Genomic DNA, 16,581 nt, shown 5'->3' with positions numbered 1-16,581 from the left:
CCTGGGCTGGAGTAAGACCCTACCTCAGAAAAAAAAAAAATACAGATTTACACACACATATATATATATATATACATACATACATACATATATATATATATATATATATATATATATATAATTTATTTGAGAGGAAGAGGCAGATGAGAGAGAAAGAATGGGCATGCTAGGGCCTCGAGTCACTGCAAGCTCCAGACACAGGTACCTGGCTTATGTGGGTACTAGAAATTGAACCCAGAGTCAGGCTTCACAGACAAGCACCTTAACTGCTAAGCTATCTCTCCAGCCCTCACTTTTGTTTTCTTTTTGGAGACAAGATTCTCACCATGCAGTCAGTACAGCTGGCCTGGAACTCACAGAAATACTCCTGCCTCAGCTTCTCAATTGCCGGGATTTCTGGCATGCACTGTGATGCCCAGCCATATATGCTTTAATACTTGCAATAACTGTAATTGGATATATTTGATTTCTATTGCTGACAAGGCCAATGATAATGCTATTACTTCAATTCATGTAGAGGAAATGGTAATTTTTTAAAAACATATTTTATATGAGAGACAGAGAGAATGAGTGAGTGCGCCAGGGCCTCTAGCCACTGCCAATAAACTCTAGATGTATGCAACCTTGTGCATCTGGCTTATGTGGGTGCTTGGGAATCAAACCTGGGTCCTTAGGCTTCGTGGGCAAGCACCTTAACCACTAAGCCATCTCTCCAGCCTGGAAATGGTAAATTTTAGTTAGACATTAATGAAAATAAATGTTGCCCATCCAAGTTTATGAAGCCCTTAAATTATGAACCTCAGAGGCTGGAGAGATGACTCAGTGGTTAAAGGCACTTACTTGCAAAGCCTGCACTTACTTGTAAAGCCTGTTGCTACAAGTTTGATTCCCTAGTACCCACATAAACAAAGCAAGATGCAAAAAGTGGCACATACATCTGGAATTTCTGTGCAGTGGCAAGAGGCCCTAGCATGCCCATCCTCCTCTCTCAAATACCTACATGACTAATATTTTAAAAATTTGAGAGCTGGGCGTGGTGGTGCACGCCTTTAATCCCAGCACTCGGGAGGCAGAGGTAGGAGAATAGCTGTGAGTTCAAGGCCACCCTGAGACTACACAGTTAATTCCAGGTCAGCCTGGACCAGAGTGAGACCCTACCTCGAAAAACCAAAAAAATTAAAAAAAAATTGAAACTCAGGGGCTAGAGAGATTGCTAAATACTTAAGGCTCTTGCCTGTGAAACCTAACGACCCAGATTTGACTCCCCAGAATCCACGTAAGCAGAGGCACAAGGTGATATATGCACACAAGGCGATACATGTGCACAAAATGGTGCACACATCTGGAGTTCAACTGCAGTGGCTACAGGCCCTGGCGCCTATTCTCTCTCATAAAAATAAACAAAAATAGGACTGGAGAGATGGCTTAACAGTTAAAGCGCATGCCTACAAAGCCTAAGGACCCAGGTTTGATTCTCCAGGTCCTACAAAAGCCAGATGCACATGGTAGCACATACATCTGGAGTTCGTTTGCAGTGGGTAGAGGCCCTGGCGCACCCATTCTCACTCACTGTCTCTCTCCCTCTCATGTCTCTAATAAATAAATAAAAATTTTCAAAAAAGGCAAACAAGCTGGGCATGGTACCACATGCCTTTAATCCCAGCACTTGAGAGGCAGAGGTAGGATTGCTGTGAGTTCAAGGCCAGATTGGGACTTCATAGTGAATTCCAGGTCAGACTGGGCTAGGTCTAGACCCTACCTGGGGGTAAGGAGAGAAGGCAATCAAGCACACAAGGAACAACTCCTGAGGTTGTTCTCTGACACGTGTGCATGCATGCACACACACACAGGCAGGTAGGTAGATTATGAAGCTATAAGCATGTGCTTTAAGTACTTTCAAATCTATACCTGGGGCAAGTCTATGATTTTTGAGGTGAGGAGCCTGGGTGCCCATCTGTATCACCTACTTTGAAATCTCTCCCTATATTCCAACACCTGTCCCTGTAACTAACTCAATCAAATCTTGGGGTTTCTTGTGATGGTGCTATGATCTGAACTAGGATCTTGTGCATGCTAGGCAAGCACTCTACCACTGAGCTATACCCATACGCTGGATTTCACTGAAGCCGGATCTTATATAGCTCAGTCTGGCCCTTCAGTACCCTATGTAGCCAAGGCCAGCCTTGAATTCCTAGTCCTCCTACCTCTGCCTCCCAAGAGCTGGGATTACAAGCATGTGCTGTACACCCAGCTTGCTTGTGTGACACTGGGGACTGAACTGGGGCTCTGGGGATGACAGACAAGTACTCTACCACTGAGTTACACTCTCAGCCCTGTCAGTCTTTATATTTACAAATATTCTACAAATAATTCTACAGATTGTGCCTTTTTCATTTTAGGAGATAAAAACAACTAAAACACATGGAAACTGGGTTTGGGAGATGGCTCAATGGTTAAAGGTGCTTGCTTGCTTGTAAAGCCGCCTGCAGGGTTTGACTCGCCAATACATACATAAAGCTAGATGCACAAAGTGGCACATGTGTCTTGGAGTTTGTTTACAGTGGTGAGGGGCCCGGGCTCATCCATACTCACTCTCTCTCAAATAAGTAAATAAATAAAACTAGCTGTGCGTGGTGGTGCACACCTTTAATCCCAACACTCGGGAGGCAGAGGTAAGAGGATTGCCGAGTCTGTGACCACCCTGAGACCACATAGTGAATTCCTGGTCAGCCTGAGCTAGCAAGACATTACCTTGAAAAACAAAACTAAACAAACAAAAAATAAATAAATAAAGCTATATTTTATTTTTAAAAATATTTTTTATTTACTTGAAAGAGTGAGAGACAGAGTAGGGGCAAGACAGGCCTCTTGCCACTGCAAATGAACTCCAGATGCATGGACCACTTTGTTCATCTGGTTTTACGTGGGTACTGGAGAATGGAATCGAGTTGCTCAGACTTTGCAAACAAGTGCCTTTAACCACTGAGCCATCTCCCAGCCCAACAAAATACATAATTTTAAAACACAGAGGCTGGAGAGATGGCTTAGCAGTTAAAAGTATTTGCCGTGAAGCCTAAGACCCATGTTCTACCCTCCAGATCCCACATTAGCCAGATGACAAAGGAGAGGCAAGCGCAAGGCTGCACACGCCCACTAGGTGGAGCAGGCATCTGGCGTTCAAATTCAGTGGCTGAGGCCCTGGCATGCCAATTCTCTCTCTCCTTTCTCTTTCTAAAAAAAGGAAAGAAAAGAAAACAAAACAAAACAAAACAAACAAACAAACAAACAAACAAAAAACCCAGGAGCTGGAGAGATGTCTTAGTAGTTAACAGCACTTGTTGGCAAAGCCTGATGGCCCAGGTTCAATTCCCCAGTACCCACATAAAGCCAGATGCAGGAGTTTGTTTACAGTGGTATGAGACCCTGGAGTACTCATCCTCCCTAAAAATAAAAGAATAAAAATATTTGGAAATTACTTAGAATAATGACCAACACAGAGTACTACTTCTCAACATATTAGGAACTGCTTAATTGGTATATGCTGATATTTTTTTGTTCACCCCCAAGCTTAGGGTAGTTATGTCTTCGCAGGAACTCCACCATAGAGAAAAAGGTAGTTTTCAAAGAGGTTGTCGATGTCATAGAAACCAAATGGAAAAGGCACACTGCTGCTGAGAGGAAAGCTTATAAGGCACCCTGGCTCTCCTCTGCTGAATGCTCCCTGTTGGCAACCAGTCACCTAAGAAAAGGGTAGGATGTGGGCAGGGCTGAGAGAGGCGCCATGTACCTGACGCATGCCCGGGACTCCTGAGCACTGCCTGCCAACCAGCCAAGGCCTCTCCTGCTTACTGGGCCTGGCCTCTGTGGTAGATAGATGGGGGAGGTGCTGCTACTCTGCCCGATGCTGATCTCTCCTGACAGCTGCTTCTAAGGCTGGCAGGGCAGCAGGCAGTGGGGGAAGGGACCAGATTTAAAGATCCCGCTGCCCCGCCCCTTACCAGATCTGGGCAGGCCAACACGGGTGAGCATCCTCTGAGAGTGGCTCTCAGGCATACAGGTCGGGGATCCCAAACCTTGACTACCACTTCTTTGGTACCATGAATACCACTAATCTTTGTTTCTGCTCGGGTCCCACAGGCTGCCTGACAGAGCCGTGCTTCTACATCCCCACCATGCGATTACGGCGCCTGACCCCTGGCTACTTCCGTGTGTTACAGGTAAGTATGCCTAAATAATGGTTTTTGCCACCACGGACCCCTTTTCCCCTTACCACGGGTGGGATGACACCCCCAACAGCCAGGCTGTCACGTTCCCTGCCGCCTGACTAGCCAGGGCCCAGATGGGCAGTGGAGCGAAAGGGATTGGGGTGGAATCTCCCTGGAGCAGCAATGGTGTCCCTGTTTCCTTCACCCAGCTGCACCACCTCATTATCTCCCTTCCCGCTCAGAGTCTCAAATGCCCACTCCCGTACACCTTCTGTGTGTTCCCAGATGCAGGTAGCTGGGGAGCTGAAGGCGGAGCCCCGGAGTCCACTGGCTGGGATTGTGGCTACCCTGCTCGCTGTTCTTGGGCTGGGCAGTTCCTGCTACGGCGTGTGGAAAATGGTGGAGCAACGGCAGCCACCACCGGAGCCATAATGATGCGGGACTCTGGAGGTAGGTGACAGGGAGTGGGGTGGAGGGGGTGTTGGTGTTCACAGTCTCAGAAGCACACTTCTGGTCATCAGTCCCTGCCCTTACTAAAGTAGGGCAGAATGAAACAGACCCTATGCCCTTCTTTACCTGGGCTCCAGCTCAGATGTGGGGAACCAGAAGTAAGGCAGGGATCCAAGCTGGACCAAGTAGGGATTAGATACCCTGGCCCAGAAACCCTTGCAGGGCTGGAGTTTGCATCACTGGGCTAGAAGTTAGAGGTAAGCCCTCTTTGTCCAGTTCCTTTATTGGGGGCAGAGCACCTAGGTGAGGCCATCTCCCCAAATCCACACACTCTCTCCCAAACTAGCCCTTGTACCACTGTCCGTGGGCATCTCCTCCGCCCTATGTCCCCGGGCCATGTCACGTAGACGTGTCCATCTCAGGGACTTCAGTGGACACTTCTGTGGGCACTGCCAGACGTTGGGGGGACACATACGAGCCCATACCCGCCGCCCTCTCAGCCTCTTCTTGACTGTAGGGCTCGACACTCAACTGCTTCAGCCTGTGAGAAAGAAGAATTGGAGTTTGGAACGAGCAGGTGCTTGGCACCCACCCACTAACCCTCTCCTTTCTCCTGCATACCTTTTCTTGTGGTCTTTGGATCGGAAATGGGTTTTCAGGTTGGCCGAATCAATGAAACACCTCCTGAAGAGACAGGGAGGGGTGAAGAGAAGAGTCAGCCCATTTCCCTGACCCTAGACGCCGGGCCCAGAGCCCGAGATGGGAGGCGGGCGGACCCACGGGGTCGCTAACAGGAGACCCTGCGCGGCCGGGACCTCACCGCTCCGGGCTGGTAGCTCACACCCTGTCCCGCCCCGGGCACGACTCACGCGCAGGCCAGGCAGCGATGCAGGCCGCCCCCTGGCAGGTCCGGGTCGGGCTCGGCGTCCGGCTCCGGCCTGGGTCGCGTGGGCCCCTGCGGCCGCAGCTCGCGGTGAATCTCATCGAGGTCCGGCCGCCGCCGCCTGGCCTTCATCTGGCGGGCTAAGGAGTGAGCTCGATGCGCGCCAGTTCGGCGGGAGCGACCCATGGCCAGTGACAGGCCGACCGAGAAACTTGTAGCAAGGAAGGAAACCACGCGTGTGGACGCTTCCGGACCGCTCAATGACGTCACGAGCCGCCCTCCCGTGGGGCGGAGCTGGACTAGCCAGACCGCCTCTGATGACGTCACCGGTGGGAGCGCCGCTCGAGCGCCCCCAAGCAGCAGTGACTGTGCTAGAGGCTGGGAGGGAGGAAGTCTGCTTTCTCGTGACTAAGCGGGGGCTGGCCTAGGCGGGAGGGTCCTGCAGCTCATCCAGCTCCGTGATAGCTCATCATCACTCTGGTTTAATATGTATGATTTTAGCATCCCTAAAAGGCACTGACAATGTTTGTGACACGAATAAATTAATGCGTGAATGAGATTAAGTTTGCAATCACAGTCCCAACAGAGCCCCCTTGAGATACCTCCAGGCCCTGACAATGATAGCCTTATACCCTTTTTCACCGCACCCCAGTTATTCCCTTGGGTGTCCATCTTCCACCCTTCCTCCAACCTCAGTCAAATCTATGGGGTATAGATAGGGGTGATGAGAAAGGTTGGGAAGGAAGTATTCCTTCTCAGAGATCCCAGAACTCAGAATGTTGGTGAAACAGGGTCAGCTCCTCTTGAGAGGAGGCATTTTAATACACACACACACACACATAATTTAATTTATGAAAGAGAGAGAATGGGCATGCCAGGGTCTCTAGCCACTGCAAACAAACTCCAGGCATGCACCACCTTGTGCATCTGGCTTCACATGGGTACTGGGGAATTGAACCTAGGTTCTTAGGCTTTGCAGACAAGAGCACCTGAACCCCCGAGCCATCTCTCCTTTGGAGAGGAGGTATTTTTTGTTTGTTTTTGCGGTGGTAGTGGTGGTGCAGGGGTTTGAACCCAGAGTCTTGAATATTCTAGGTATGCACTCTGTCAGTAGAGGGTTTATGAAAAGACCCTCTCTACTCCTCTTCCCGCCAGGGAAGAGCTGGCAGGAAAGAGAGAAAATAACTAGGTGCTGTGTGCTCAGAGCGGAGAGAGGCCCTGAAGGGCCTTTCATCACCTCTCTGGACCTGGTGCCGCCTAGGCTAGCTAGAACTAAGTCTACTGTGTACAGCCAGAGGGGCTCAGCAATAATTCAGGGTTCCAGTTCTTTAGAGACTGTTGCCAGGAAACAGAGAGACAGGCACATGTATCCCTGGGGAGAGGAACTCATTTCTAGGTCAGACAAAGCAGTGAAATGTAAGCCCAGGGTGCCTACTGGGGGCCCGGGGACCTTCCTACTCCAGCTCGTGAAGGCTGAGTAGGGACACTGAGTGAGGCCCTGCTGAAGGCATAGCTGGTACAGCTACATTCACACAGTATATGGGTGTGGATTCTGGACCCAAGGGCTTTGAAAGGAAAAGGATTTCTTCTGGAACTATTCTGATACGTGGACAACCTCAGATAGTCCTAGGGCCAGGAAGGCAGCCTCTCCAGAGACATACCTCTATTGTGCTTGGCCAATATGGGTCAAGACAAGGGGCTGGGGTGGCAGAAACCTGCCCCTACCTCAGACTCCTTTGGATCAGGTTCATCTCCTGGGCACTGTGCCAGCTGGGCAGAATGGTGCATCTTTAATGAAGTCACCAGATCCCTTGGGCTGGTTCTTGGCCCTACCGAGTTCCTGAAGCCAGACCTACTGGTGCCCATTGAGCTACCACCTTCTGTGCCTGGGTGCCAGGCCCCTAGTCGCTGCAGCCATGAACCAAGCCTTCTGGAAAACCTACAAGTCCAAAGTGTTACAGACACTGAGTGGGGAATCCGAGGAGGACCTGGCAGAAGAGGTGGGTACCGTCTAATCCCTTTGGAAGGAGCACAGGTGGAGGGTCAGCAGGGGTGAGAGGTACAAACTGGTGTAAGAAATGGGCTCTGAGAAAGGCACATTCAAGAACATTCAAACAGCATGATGCAGTGTCGGAGAGCCTGGGCATTCAAGAACATGAGGAAGGGAAGACCTAGGCCCATGGGAGGAGTGACCACTGACTCCAGGGATCTCAAGGGCTGCCATATGGAAAAGACTGTTCTAGGACCACTAGCAGTAGCCACATGGGGACACTCAGCTTGACACAACTTTCTATTGGGCAGAGCTGAGCACAAGTAGAATGGATTTCCAGGAGAGGTGATGAGGCTTTGTTTGCGGGAGGCTCTAGGGAGTGGTCCTTGTGCTCTGTGGGTCACTGTGGCAGTGTCACGTCTAAGCCATACTTGGAATCATACTTATATAATATTCTAAGCAATACTTAGAATAAAGTGTGGGCTTTGTTCTGCCCCTAAAAAACAAAGATGTCAAAAAGGGCTTTGAAACTGCAAGTAGCCTTATGTCTAGAGACAGTGATAAGTGGCAGTCACACAAATAGATGTGGTAGGGACAGGAACTAGTCAGGTGGGTGTGGGTGCATGTGGATAAGCATATGTCTAGACAGGCTGGTGTCCAGAACTAGGCTTGTATGGAAGTTTCTATGGGCAAGTGCTAGGAGTGGTTATCTGTGTGGACTCCCCAGTGTAGGAATAAACTTTAATCTAGTAATTTTCAAGTATCCGCACTTTGAGCAGGATTTTATGCCTACATACCTGCATGCAGGGGTTAGGTATCTGTGGGTGGTGGAGACGTTTCGTATGCTGTGGGTGGGCCTCTGTGTAGTTGTCTGCACTTGGATAAGTGCACAGACATGAACAGTCTAAGTTTGTGAGTGTCCCTGTGTGGGCACTTTGCAGGACACATATCTGTACATACAAAGAGCTATAACTATGTGGAGGCACACTTGTGTACAGCATGTGTGCCCTTGTCCAACCTTTTGGTTATGCTTGGATGTGTGTGGGGGTGAACAGGTATATGTGTTTAAGGGTGTCTTCAAGGACTTAACATACAACTACATATATATGACCGGTGTGGTGTTATGTATGTAGGTGTACCTGTAAGCCTTACCATATGCCCTTGTGGCAGTGTGAGGTGTATGTTTGGCTCTGTGGGGCTTGGGGTGTCTGGTCTGTGTGTGCCAGTTAACAGTGGGGAGGGAAGTCCCACCCTTAGGGCCTCTCTCATATAGAGCCGGGGGTTTTGTGTCCCAGAGGGAGAGCCCAGCATTAGTGGAGGCTGAGAAGGCAGAACCCGCCGAGGAGGCCTTCAACCCCATGTCACAGCTGGCCCGCAGGGTGAGTCCTCCGGTCTCCCACCCAATCCTGGGAGCATAGGTTGAGGTGGAGCCCTGGGAGGCCAGGCTGGGTCCTTCCCTGACTTCCAGTTCCTTCCTCCCAGGTTCAGGGGGTCGGGGTGAAAGGCTGGCTGACAGTGTCATCTCTGTTCAACAAAGACGATGAGGACAAGCTGTTGCCTCCTGAGCCCTGTGCCGATCAGTATGTAGGGGTGGGGCTGTGTTTCCAGGGAGGTGCTGGAAGGCCTGGGGCCCCTCTTTTGCCATGTTGGCTTCCCTGGGTCTGCTCATCTGTCTTTCTAACTACAGGGGGTTGCAGAGGGGCAGCCCTTGGTGTCTAGGAAATGGGTTAGATCCGCTGGGATTGAGATCTGTGTGGGGAGATGCTCGTGGGTGTGGCTCCTCCCTCAACCGGAGTTGGGCCCAACTGTCTCCTAGAACCCAGCACAGCACAGAGGGCCTCCGGGTCTTCCCTCTTGTCATCCAACACAGCCATGACCAACAAGGAGCCCTCCTGAGTTACTTGGTGTGGGCAGAGTCCTGGGATTCCCAGAGGCCCCGGAAGCGCACCAGTGTGAGAAGCAGTTTCCCAAGGTCTTTGATGCCGAGGGTTAAGAGATCAGGCCCAAGGCCTCAATGTCTCCCCAAATCTATCTCTGGAGCACTTAGCATCTCTGCCCTTTCTCCAGCACGGTCACACCCTCCCATGCCATTCCTTCCTGCCCTACCTGCCTGCCTTCAGTGTCTCCTACTTCAAGGCTATCTTTCCTCCTCCTCCCTACATTCCTCCCCTCAGTCCTCCAAGGACTCTTCTAGATCTGAGGCTCACCCTTATGTACCTGCCCTTCCCCCCAATATCTTCCATCTACGTCCTTCCCAAAGACCCCTCTTCCCTAAAGTGTTCTTTTGTTTGTTTTGAGATGGTGGGTCACCCTAGCCCAGGCTGATCTCATGGCAATCCTCCAACCTCAGTCTCAAGGGTGCTGGGGTGTGCCACCATGCCTGGCTTCCCTAAAATTTATTTTTATTTTGTGTATTTTTTTTTTTGCTTTTTCGAGGTAGAGTCTCATTCTAGTCCAGGCTGACCTGGAATTCACTATGTCGTCTCAGAGTGTCCTCAAACTCACAGTGATCCTCCTATCTCTGCCTTCTGAGTGCTGGGATTAAAGGCGTGCGCCACCACGCCTGGCCTTCCTAAACTTTTGTGTTAGGATTTTCTCCAACTTTTCCTTTGTGTTCCTAGCCCCCCCCCCCCTTTTATTTTTTCCCAATCCGTGGACCTGACCACTTTTTTAACCCTCCTCTTTTCCCTGGGGGTTCCTATCCCTTGCATACCCGGGCCTCATCTCTTCCGGGCCCCCTCCTCGGGCTTCCCAGACCTGGTGCTGTCTCTTGCTGACTTCAGCTGGCCTTGCCTCTCTCTGTCAGCGTCTGTCCCGTCTCAAAACTCCTGACCCCGCTCTCTTCCCAGGAACCCCGATTTTCCTGTCATCCCGTCTCCTGATTCTGTCCCACCCCAGGTCCCTATTTCCCTGGGCCTCGGACCCTCCAGCTCTTCTTGCCTGCAGGTCCTGACCTCGCCCTGACTCCCCGGGTCTCCCTGCGTGTCCCCTGTCCCCGCCTCCTGTCCACTGACACCTGTCCTCCTCCCGCAGCCCGCTGGCCGCGAGGCCCCCTTCGCAGGCGGCGGCCGAAGCGGAGCCGCGCGGGGCGGGGTTCTGGGACGCGTTCGCCAGCAGGTGGCAGCAGCAGGCGGCGGCGGCGTCCGTGCTGCGCGGCGCCGAGCCCACCTCTGAGCCCGACCCGGAGGAGGCCGGGGACCAGGCCGCGGAAGAGGCCGTCGAGCGTTCCGAACCCCGGGAGACGGACCCCGCCGCCGGCTTCAAGTGGGGCTTCCTCACCCACAAACTGGCCGAGATGAGGGTGAAGGCTGCACTCAAGGGCGACTAGCTGGATGGCCAAACTGGAGCCTCCCTTCTTTACCTCCTAGTAAAACCTCTCAGCCCAGGGTTGGAGAGATGGCTCAAGGGTTGAAGGCACTTGCTTGCAAAGCCTGATAGCCTGGGTTCGAATCCCCAGTACCCATGAAAATCCAGATGCACAAAGTGGTGCATGCATCTGCAGTTCGTTTGCATTGGCAGGAGGCCCTGGTGCTCTCTCTCTCTCTCTCTCTCTCACTCTCTCTCCCTGCAAATACATAAAACATATAACATCGTTAAAAGAAGGGGGAAAAACAGCTGGAAAGATGGCTTAGCGGGTAAGGTGCTTGCCTGCAAAGCCTATCGACCAGAGTTCAATTCCCCAGTACCCATGTAAGTCAAGATGCACAAGGTGGTGCATGTGTCTGAAGTTCATTTGCAGTGGCTGGAGGCCCTGGTACACCCATTCTCTCTCTTTCTGTCTCTCAAATACATAAATAAAATATTTAAGAAAAAAACAACCAAACTCCTAGACCTACACCTAGTGTGACTGCAACTTTGTACGAACTGCAGGAAAAGCTACTTTGTTGGGGTGTCAGGTTCCACTTGGAGGGGGCTTTTATCTTCTTCCCCCGCAAACATCCCGGGTGTCAGATATAACTTTCCCAGAAGCTCGAGGACAGATGTCCAGACTTATTTCATACAACACACGGTGCCCTTGGTGTGATGGAAATGTTGGAGACATTAACAAGCAGATCCCATACTAGGGCACAAGTTGAGGCACCATCACAGGGCTGAGCAAAGGAGGTGAGGTCAACCTGGGATTTGAAGAATGTTCCTGAAGGAATGAATCTATGTGACCTTAGAAGGAAGAGTGCAATGGAAGAGAAGGAAAAGGAGGCCAAGGGAGGAGGAACATGAACAAGACTGAGAGGTGGAACCTGTGAGGAAAACAGGGGACTTTGAGTGCCCTGGAGAGAAAAGGAAGCAGAGGCAGGACGTGAGGTTCCGGCTGGAAAAATCCTGGTTTGAAGATCCTCCTTCTAGCGAGCTGATCCGGGTCCTCCAGTCTCAGCATCCAGGACCCGACTTCTGGGGCAGATTCCTGCTCAGGGCCCTGGACCCGCTCCTCCCAGCTCCAGTCTGGACCGACCTACTGGTCTGTGGCAGAGATGATCATATTCGAGTTATCAAAGCAAGTATGATTTATTGAGCACTTGATTTATTTGTCACTTCAGCCGCAGTGCTACTTCAGAATGTCAAAAATCAGTGCGTGTGTGCGTTCACGTGAGTGCCACACCACATGTGAAGGTCAGAGGACAGCTTTCTGGTCAGCTCCTTCCCATCTTGTTTTGGGGCTGGGGGGGGGGGTTGGTGTTGTGTTCTCTATCCCTTCCTGAGAAAGTATATGTATATTTTTATTAGCTGGGTGTGGTGATGCACGCCTTTAATCCCAGCACTTGAGGCAGAAGTAGGTGAATTAAAAAATATATTTGCAAATAGAGATGGATAGCAAGGAGACAAAATGGGCATCATGGCCTCCCACCACTGCAAAGAATTCCAGATGCATGTGCCACTGTGTATCTGGCTTTATGTGGGAATGGAACCAAGGCTGTCAGTCTTTGCAAGTAAGCGCCTTAACTGCTGAGCTATCTCTCTAGCCCCTCAAGTTTTTTGTTTGTTTGTTTTTTGTGGTAGGTCTCCCTCTAGCCCAGGTGACCTGGAATTCACTATGTAGTCTCAGGGTGGCCTTGAACTCACAGCGATCCTCCTACCTCTGCCTTCCCAGTGCTAGGATTAAAAGTCTGTATCACCATGCCTGGCACGCGCTTCTCTCTTCCTCTCTCTCTCTCTCTCTCTCTCTCTCTCTCTCTGTGTGTGTGTGTGTGTGTGTGTGTGTGTGTGTGTGTGTATTTACTTACTTAGTTATTTGAATGACAGAGAGACAGAGAATGGGCATGCCAGGGCCTGTAGCCACTGTAAACAAACTAGACGCATGCACTCTCTTGTGCATCTGACTTACGTGGGTCCCGGGGAATTGAACCTGGGTCTTTTGGTTTTGCAGGCTAAGCCATTTTTCCAGCCCTGCTCTTCTTTCTTTTGAGGTAGGGTCTAAGTCTAGCCCAGACTGACCTGGACTTCACTATGCAGTCTCAGGCTAGCCCAGAACTCACAGTGATCCTCCTATCTCTGCCTCTCAGTTCAAGTGGTGGGATTACCACACCTGGCTCCTCAAGATGTTTTTATGGGCTGCTTCTCCCACCTTTATTAACTTTAATAACTGAGGGGTCCCCGAGGACTTAAGTGCCCGAGGCCACGCTCAGCCAGGAATACACCCTCTAAACCAGCTCACCACCCCCGTCCCGCCCCCCGTCAACATCTGCTCCCTAAACCAAACTTTAAAAAATATCTTTTATTTGAGAGAAAGAAGCAGATGGAGAGAATGGGCGCGCCGGGGGCCTCTAGCGGCTGCAAAAGAATTCCAGATGCATGCGACCCCTAGTGCAGCTGGCGTAAGTGGGTCCTAGGGAATGGAACCGGAGTCCTTTGGCTTTGCAGACAAGCGCCTTAATCACTCCAGGCCTAAACCAAACTCTTGACCCGTTTAAATAACGCATTAGATTTATTCAGTAGGTTTGCGCATCTCCCACTCCCGTCACCACAGGTACGGCCTCCAATGGGGGGGGGTATAGCTTATGGGGGAGGACACCTACACTCGGTGGCCTTAGACCGCCTGCGCCAGGCCCGCGTGCAGCCTGCGGGCAGCCGGAGGTCCAGGGAAGGGGTCAGCCCGAGGGCGCGGTGAGCAGCAGAGGCGGGTCCAGCCGCGCTGCTCGGGGTGGTGGTGGCGGAGGGGGGGGCCCCCCCGGCGGCGACCGTCACACCTCGGACTCCCGCGGCGGGCAGCGTGCGCGCTGACATCCGTACAGCCACTGGATGACGCGCGCGTTGCGCTCCACCACCGACACCGGGGGTCGCCCTTCGCGGGCCGAGCCCGCCGCCTCCGAGCCGCCGCCGCCCGCGCCGTCCCCGGCGCCCCCGCCGCTCGATGTCCAGTCGCTCGTGTCCCCGGAGCCGGGTGGCGGCGGCGGCGGCGGCGGGGCTCCGGGCAGCGGGCTGGCGTCGGCGCCCCAGCTCTGCGGGGAGAAGCGCTCGGCGCCCAGCACCTCCACCAGCGCGCGCTCCAGGCCGCAGTAGTTGAAGAAGCGCTCCTTCTCCGACAGCGGCAGCGAGCACGACGGGCACAGCGCCCGCTTCCCCGCCGCCGCCGCCGCCGCCTCCGCGGCGACCTCGGGCGGAGCCGCGGCCGGTCGGTCGGCGGCGGGCGCCGGGTGACTCGGGGCAGTGTCCCGGGGGGCGCCCAGGAAGAGGCGCCTCACCAGCCCCTGGCCCTTGGCGTTCTCTTTGTTCACCACCGAAGCCTTGCAGTCCCGCTTCTGGCGGTAGAAGATGAGGGAGTCGGGCCTCGGGGGCCGTCGGCCGCTGCCCCGACGGGCGGGCCCGGGTGTCCTGGGCGAGGCCGGGGATCCCAGCTCGTTGCAGGGGTGCGGGGTGAGCGGCCCCGACCCGCCTCCGCGCAGGGCTGGCTCCTGGCGACGTACTATCACCTGGTGGGTCTTGACGTACTTGGCTTTGTCGGCCTCCAGCCTCTCCACGGCACTGGGGGTCCGTCCTCCAGACGGCGTGGAGGGAGAGGCCACCAGCATCTTGGAGCAGGGTGGGTCAGTGCCCCATGTGCTGTCGGAGGCGCAAAGGGAGCGGAGGAGTAGAGAAACAGTTGTCTGGAGATCTCCGGGGTCTGAAAGAGACGAATGGTCAGGGAGAGGGTAAGCTGTCACTGACCCTCTCCTGGATATAGGATGGGCCGGCTACCTCTCCCCTATCCAAGTCATCCAGTCCGTGCCCTTCAGAGGCACCGGGTGGCTCTTTGAGGGCGCCCCTATCTGGCCACAGGTCCATACACGCCAGTAGGACACTTGGAAAGGGAAATGGAGCTGGTCCCAGCCCAATTCCCGAAAGTGGCCTTGACCGGAAAAAATACCTCTTCCCAATCCAGCAGCTTTAAAGCCCAAAGACAAGGAGGTTCCCCAGCCACAGACTGGCTCCAGTAGGGCCCACCCTTCCCGCCCCTAAGCACCGAGGTCAGGAACATAACCACAGGGTAGAAGCCTCTAGAAACTGCAGCCAACTTTCCTGCCCAGCCAGGCCCAGCAAGACCGTCCAGGAAGGAGAAGGAAGTGGTCCCTGGGTCATGCCAACCAGATACTGCCAACTACTCTGTGCCCCTGCCAAGGGGATTCCAGAAACCCTACGTGTAAACATCACCTTGTCCAGACCCCACACTTCCATTTCTGAGGCCGGGAGGATCTTGCCTGGGTTCTTCTGAGGGTTAGGGGCTTGCTCTCTGGAACCCAGGTCTCTTGTCTTTCTGTCCAGAACAAGTTCAGCATAGACGCCCCCCACCCACCCACCCGCTCACCTTTCAGAACTTTCCTCTTGTATTTACTCAATTCCTGCTACAATAAAAGTGTGAGCCTCTGGCCTCACTAAATGTCTCCCATTGTTTCTTCCCAATAATCTAGACACCCAGCTATCTGCCCTCGGGGTCCCTGCCTCCTTCCCATCTTGAGACCTCTGACCCTTCCTTCTCCTCCAGCTCCCTGGTGCTGGGGAGAGGAGCAGGAGGGGCTGTAAATCAAAAGCTGACAGTTTCCTTGTCAGTTAACAGAATGGGCCACCCACATGGCTCAGCACAGCCACCCAGTCCTCATTCAGCTAGAAAGGGACACATTGGTCCTGGGGACTGAGAGAGGCAACAAAAGGACCAGCCAAGGAAGAGACCCCACCTCCCAGCCCTGTTCAGCTTGTCTCATCACCACTCCTCACCCCCATCTAGAACGTGCGGGAGGGATGGTACTGGTATGCATGCGGTCCACTACATTAACTAGGAGAAGAGAGGCAGTGCAGCAGATTCCGAGACCCCAGGAGGGCCCTGTCTGACCTTATGGGTGCCCTCTGTCCCTTCCTTCTTTCACCAGCCCTGAGTAGGGAAGCTATAAAAAGTCCCTAAACACAAGGACGAAAATAGTCTCCAGGCTTCTGCCTTCTGGGCTTGCTTTGATGCTAACCACAGATGAGCCAGCCTTGTCGCCTCTGCCCTGTGCTGGGCCTGCTCCCAGTCCTGGAGGTAGTGGTCCCAACTCTGCCCATTCAGAGGCTTGGGCTCTGGGCACTCTTGCTTCTAAGCTCAGGGGCTTGGCACCAGCCTTCTGGTTCCCTCCCGCCCAGCCCTGGCTTCTGAGGCACTCACCTTCGTGGGGGGAAGCTGAGTTGCAGGGGTCCCTGGTCAGGTCCAGACAGAAAGCAAGAGGGACAACAGTGACTGCAAGTGACTTTGGTGGAAGCCAAACCTCACTCTCCACAGGAAAAGCTAGGAGCCTCCACCCCCCCAGATTAACCCTTCCTGATCCAGAGCCTGGACTCAGTTAACTCCTTCCTGACCAGGCTCAGTGCTGAGAAGCTCCATGCATGTCCAGCTTCTTTATTCTACTCATGGTCAGACGGTCCCTGACAAGTCAAATAGTTGCCATGGAGATACCATAGCCAGGACCCGAAACAAGGCATCCTGATTCCCAGGCTCCCTCCAGAGTCCTAATACTCCCACATCAAATGGAAAAAGAGCAAGGCACTAGTTTACCTGTTTTATTCCCTTAGGTCAATTTAGGCCTCTCCTGATCCTGGTGTTGGGTCGTGAT

General features: G+C 53.0%; 4 protein-coding genes across 4 annotated transcripts; 2 read left to right on the top strand and 2 right to left on the bottom strand.

Moving 5' to 3' along the window:
* Window positions 1-4,479: 4,479 nt before the first annotated feature.
* Window positions 4,480-4,637, top strand: LOC123460764 (putative transmembrane protein ZNF593OS). Its single transcript, XM_045149836.1, has one exon. It carries the CDS (start codon window positions 4,491-4,493, stop codon window positions 4,635-4,637), a length of 147 nt encoding a protein of 48 aa, XP_045005771.1. The 5' UTR covers window positions 4,480-4,490.
* Window positions 4,638-4,920: 283 nt separating this feature from the next.
* Znf593 (zinc finger protein 593) lies at window positions 4,921-5,786 on the bottom strand. Its single transcript, XM_004657490.2, has 3 exons — window positions 5,525-5,786; window positions 5,277-5,339; window positions 4,921-5,196 (listed from the first exon to the last, which is right to left on the bottom strand). The coding sequence occupies exons 1-3, from the start codon at window positions 5,722-5,724 to the stop codon at window positions 5,055-5,057; spliced, it is 405 nt and encodes a 134-aa protein (XP_004657547.2). The 5' UTR covers window positions 5,725-5,786; the 3' UTR covers window positions 4,921-5,054.
* Window positions 5,787-7,454: 1,668 nt separating this feature from the next.
* On the top strand, window positions 7,455-10,856 carry C5H1orf232 (chromosome 5 C1orf232 homolog). The gene is made up of 4 exons (XM_045148789.1): window positions 7,455-7,538; window positions 8,824-8,907; window positions 9,011-9,108; window positions 10,562-10,856. The coding sequence occupies exons 1-4, from the start codon at window positions 7,455-7,457 to the stop codon at window positions 10,854-10,856; spliced, it is 561 nt and encodes a 186-aa protein (XP_045004724.1).
* Window positions 10,857-13,704: 2,848 nt separating this feature from the next.
* Fam110d (family with sequence similarity 110 member D) lies at window positions 13,705-16,230 on the bottom strand. The gene is made up of 2 exons (XM_045150828.1): window positions 16,137-16,230; window positions 13,705-14,624 (listed from the first exon to the last, which is right to left on the bottom strand). Exon 2 carries the CDS (start codon window positions 14,530-14,532, stop codon window positions 13,705-13,707), a length of 828 nt encoding a protein of 275 aa, XP_045006763.1. The 5' UTR covers window positions 14,533-14,624; window positions 16,137-16,230.
* Between the last annotated feature and the right edge of the window lie 351 nt (window positions 16,231-16,581).

Source organism: Jaculus jaculus, chromosome 5 (genome assembly GCF_020740685.1).
Source record: "Jaculus jaculus isolate mJacJac1 chromosome 5, mJacJac1.mat.Y.cur, whole genome shotgun sequence".
NCBI classification, from domain to species: domain Eukaryota; kingdom Metazoa; phylum Chordata; class Mammalia; order Rodentia; family Dipodidae; genus Jaculus; species Jaculus jaculus.
The sequence above is the reverse complement of the archived record's forward strand: the minus strand, read 5'-3'. Positions and strand labels throughout refer to the sequence as shown.

Bases quoted from the DNA above. Each gene is read 5' to 3' on its own strand.
- LOC123460764 (XM_045149836.1), top strand. From the start codon at position 4,491: ATGCAGGTAGCTGGGGAGCTGAAGGCGGAGCCCCGGAGTCCACTGGCT.
- Znf593 (XM_004657490.2), bottom strand. From the start codon at position 5,724: ATGGGTCGCTCCCGCCGAACTGGCGCGCATCGAGCTCACTCCTTAGCC. The intron at 5,340-5,524 runs GTGAGTCGTGCC...CTGTCTCTTCAG, and splicing joins CATCGCTGCCTGGCCTGCGC to GAGGTGTTTCATTGATTCGG. The intron at 5,197-5,276 runs GTATGCAGGAGA...TCTTTCTCACAG, and splicing joins TCCAAAGACCACAAGAAAAG to GCTGAAGCAGTTGAGTGTCG.
- C5H1orf232 (XM_045148789.1), top strand. From the start codon at position 7,455: ATGAACCAAGCCTTCTGGAAAACCTACAAGTCCAAAGTGTTACAGACA. The intron at 8,908-9,010 runs GTGAGTCCTCCG...CCTTCCTCCCAG, and splicing joins TGTCACAGCTGGCCCGCAGG to GTTCAGGGGGTCGGGGTGAA. The intron at 9,109-10,561 runs GTATGTAGGGGT...CTCCTCCCGCAG, and splicing joins CCTGAGCCCTGTGCCGATCA to CCCGCTGGCCGCGAGGCCCC.
- Fam110d (XM_045150828.1), bottom strand. From the start codon at position 14,532: ATGCTGGTGGCCTCTCCCTCCACGCCGTCTGGAGGACGGACCCCCAGT.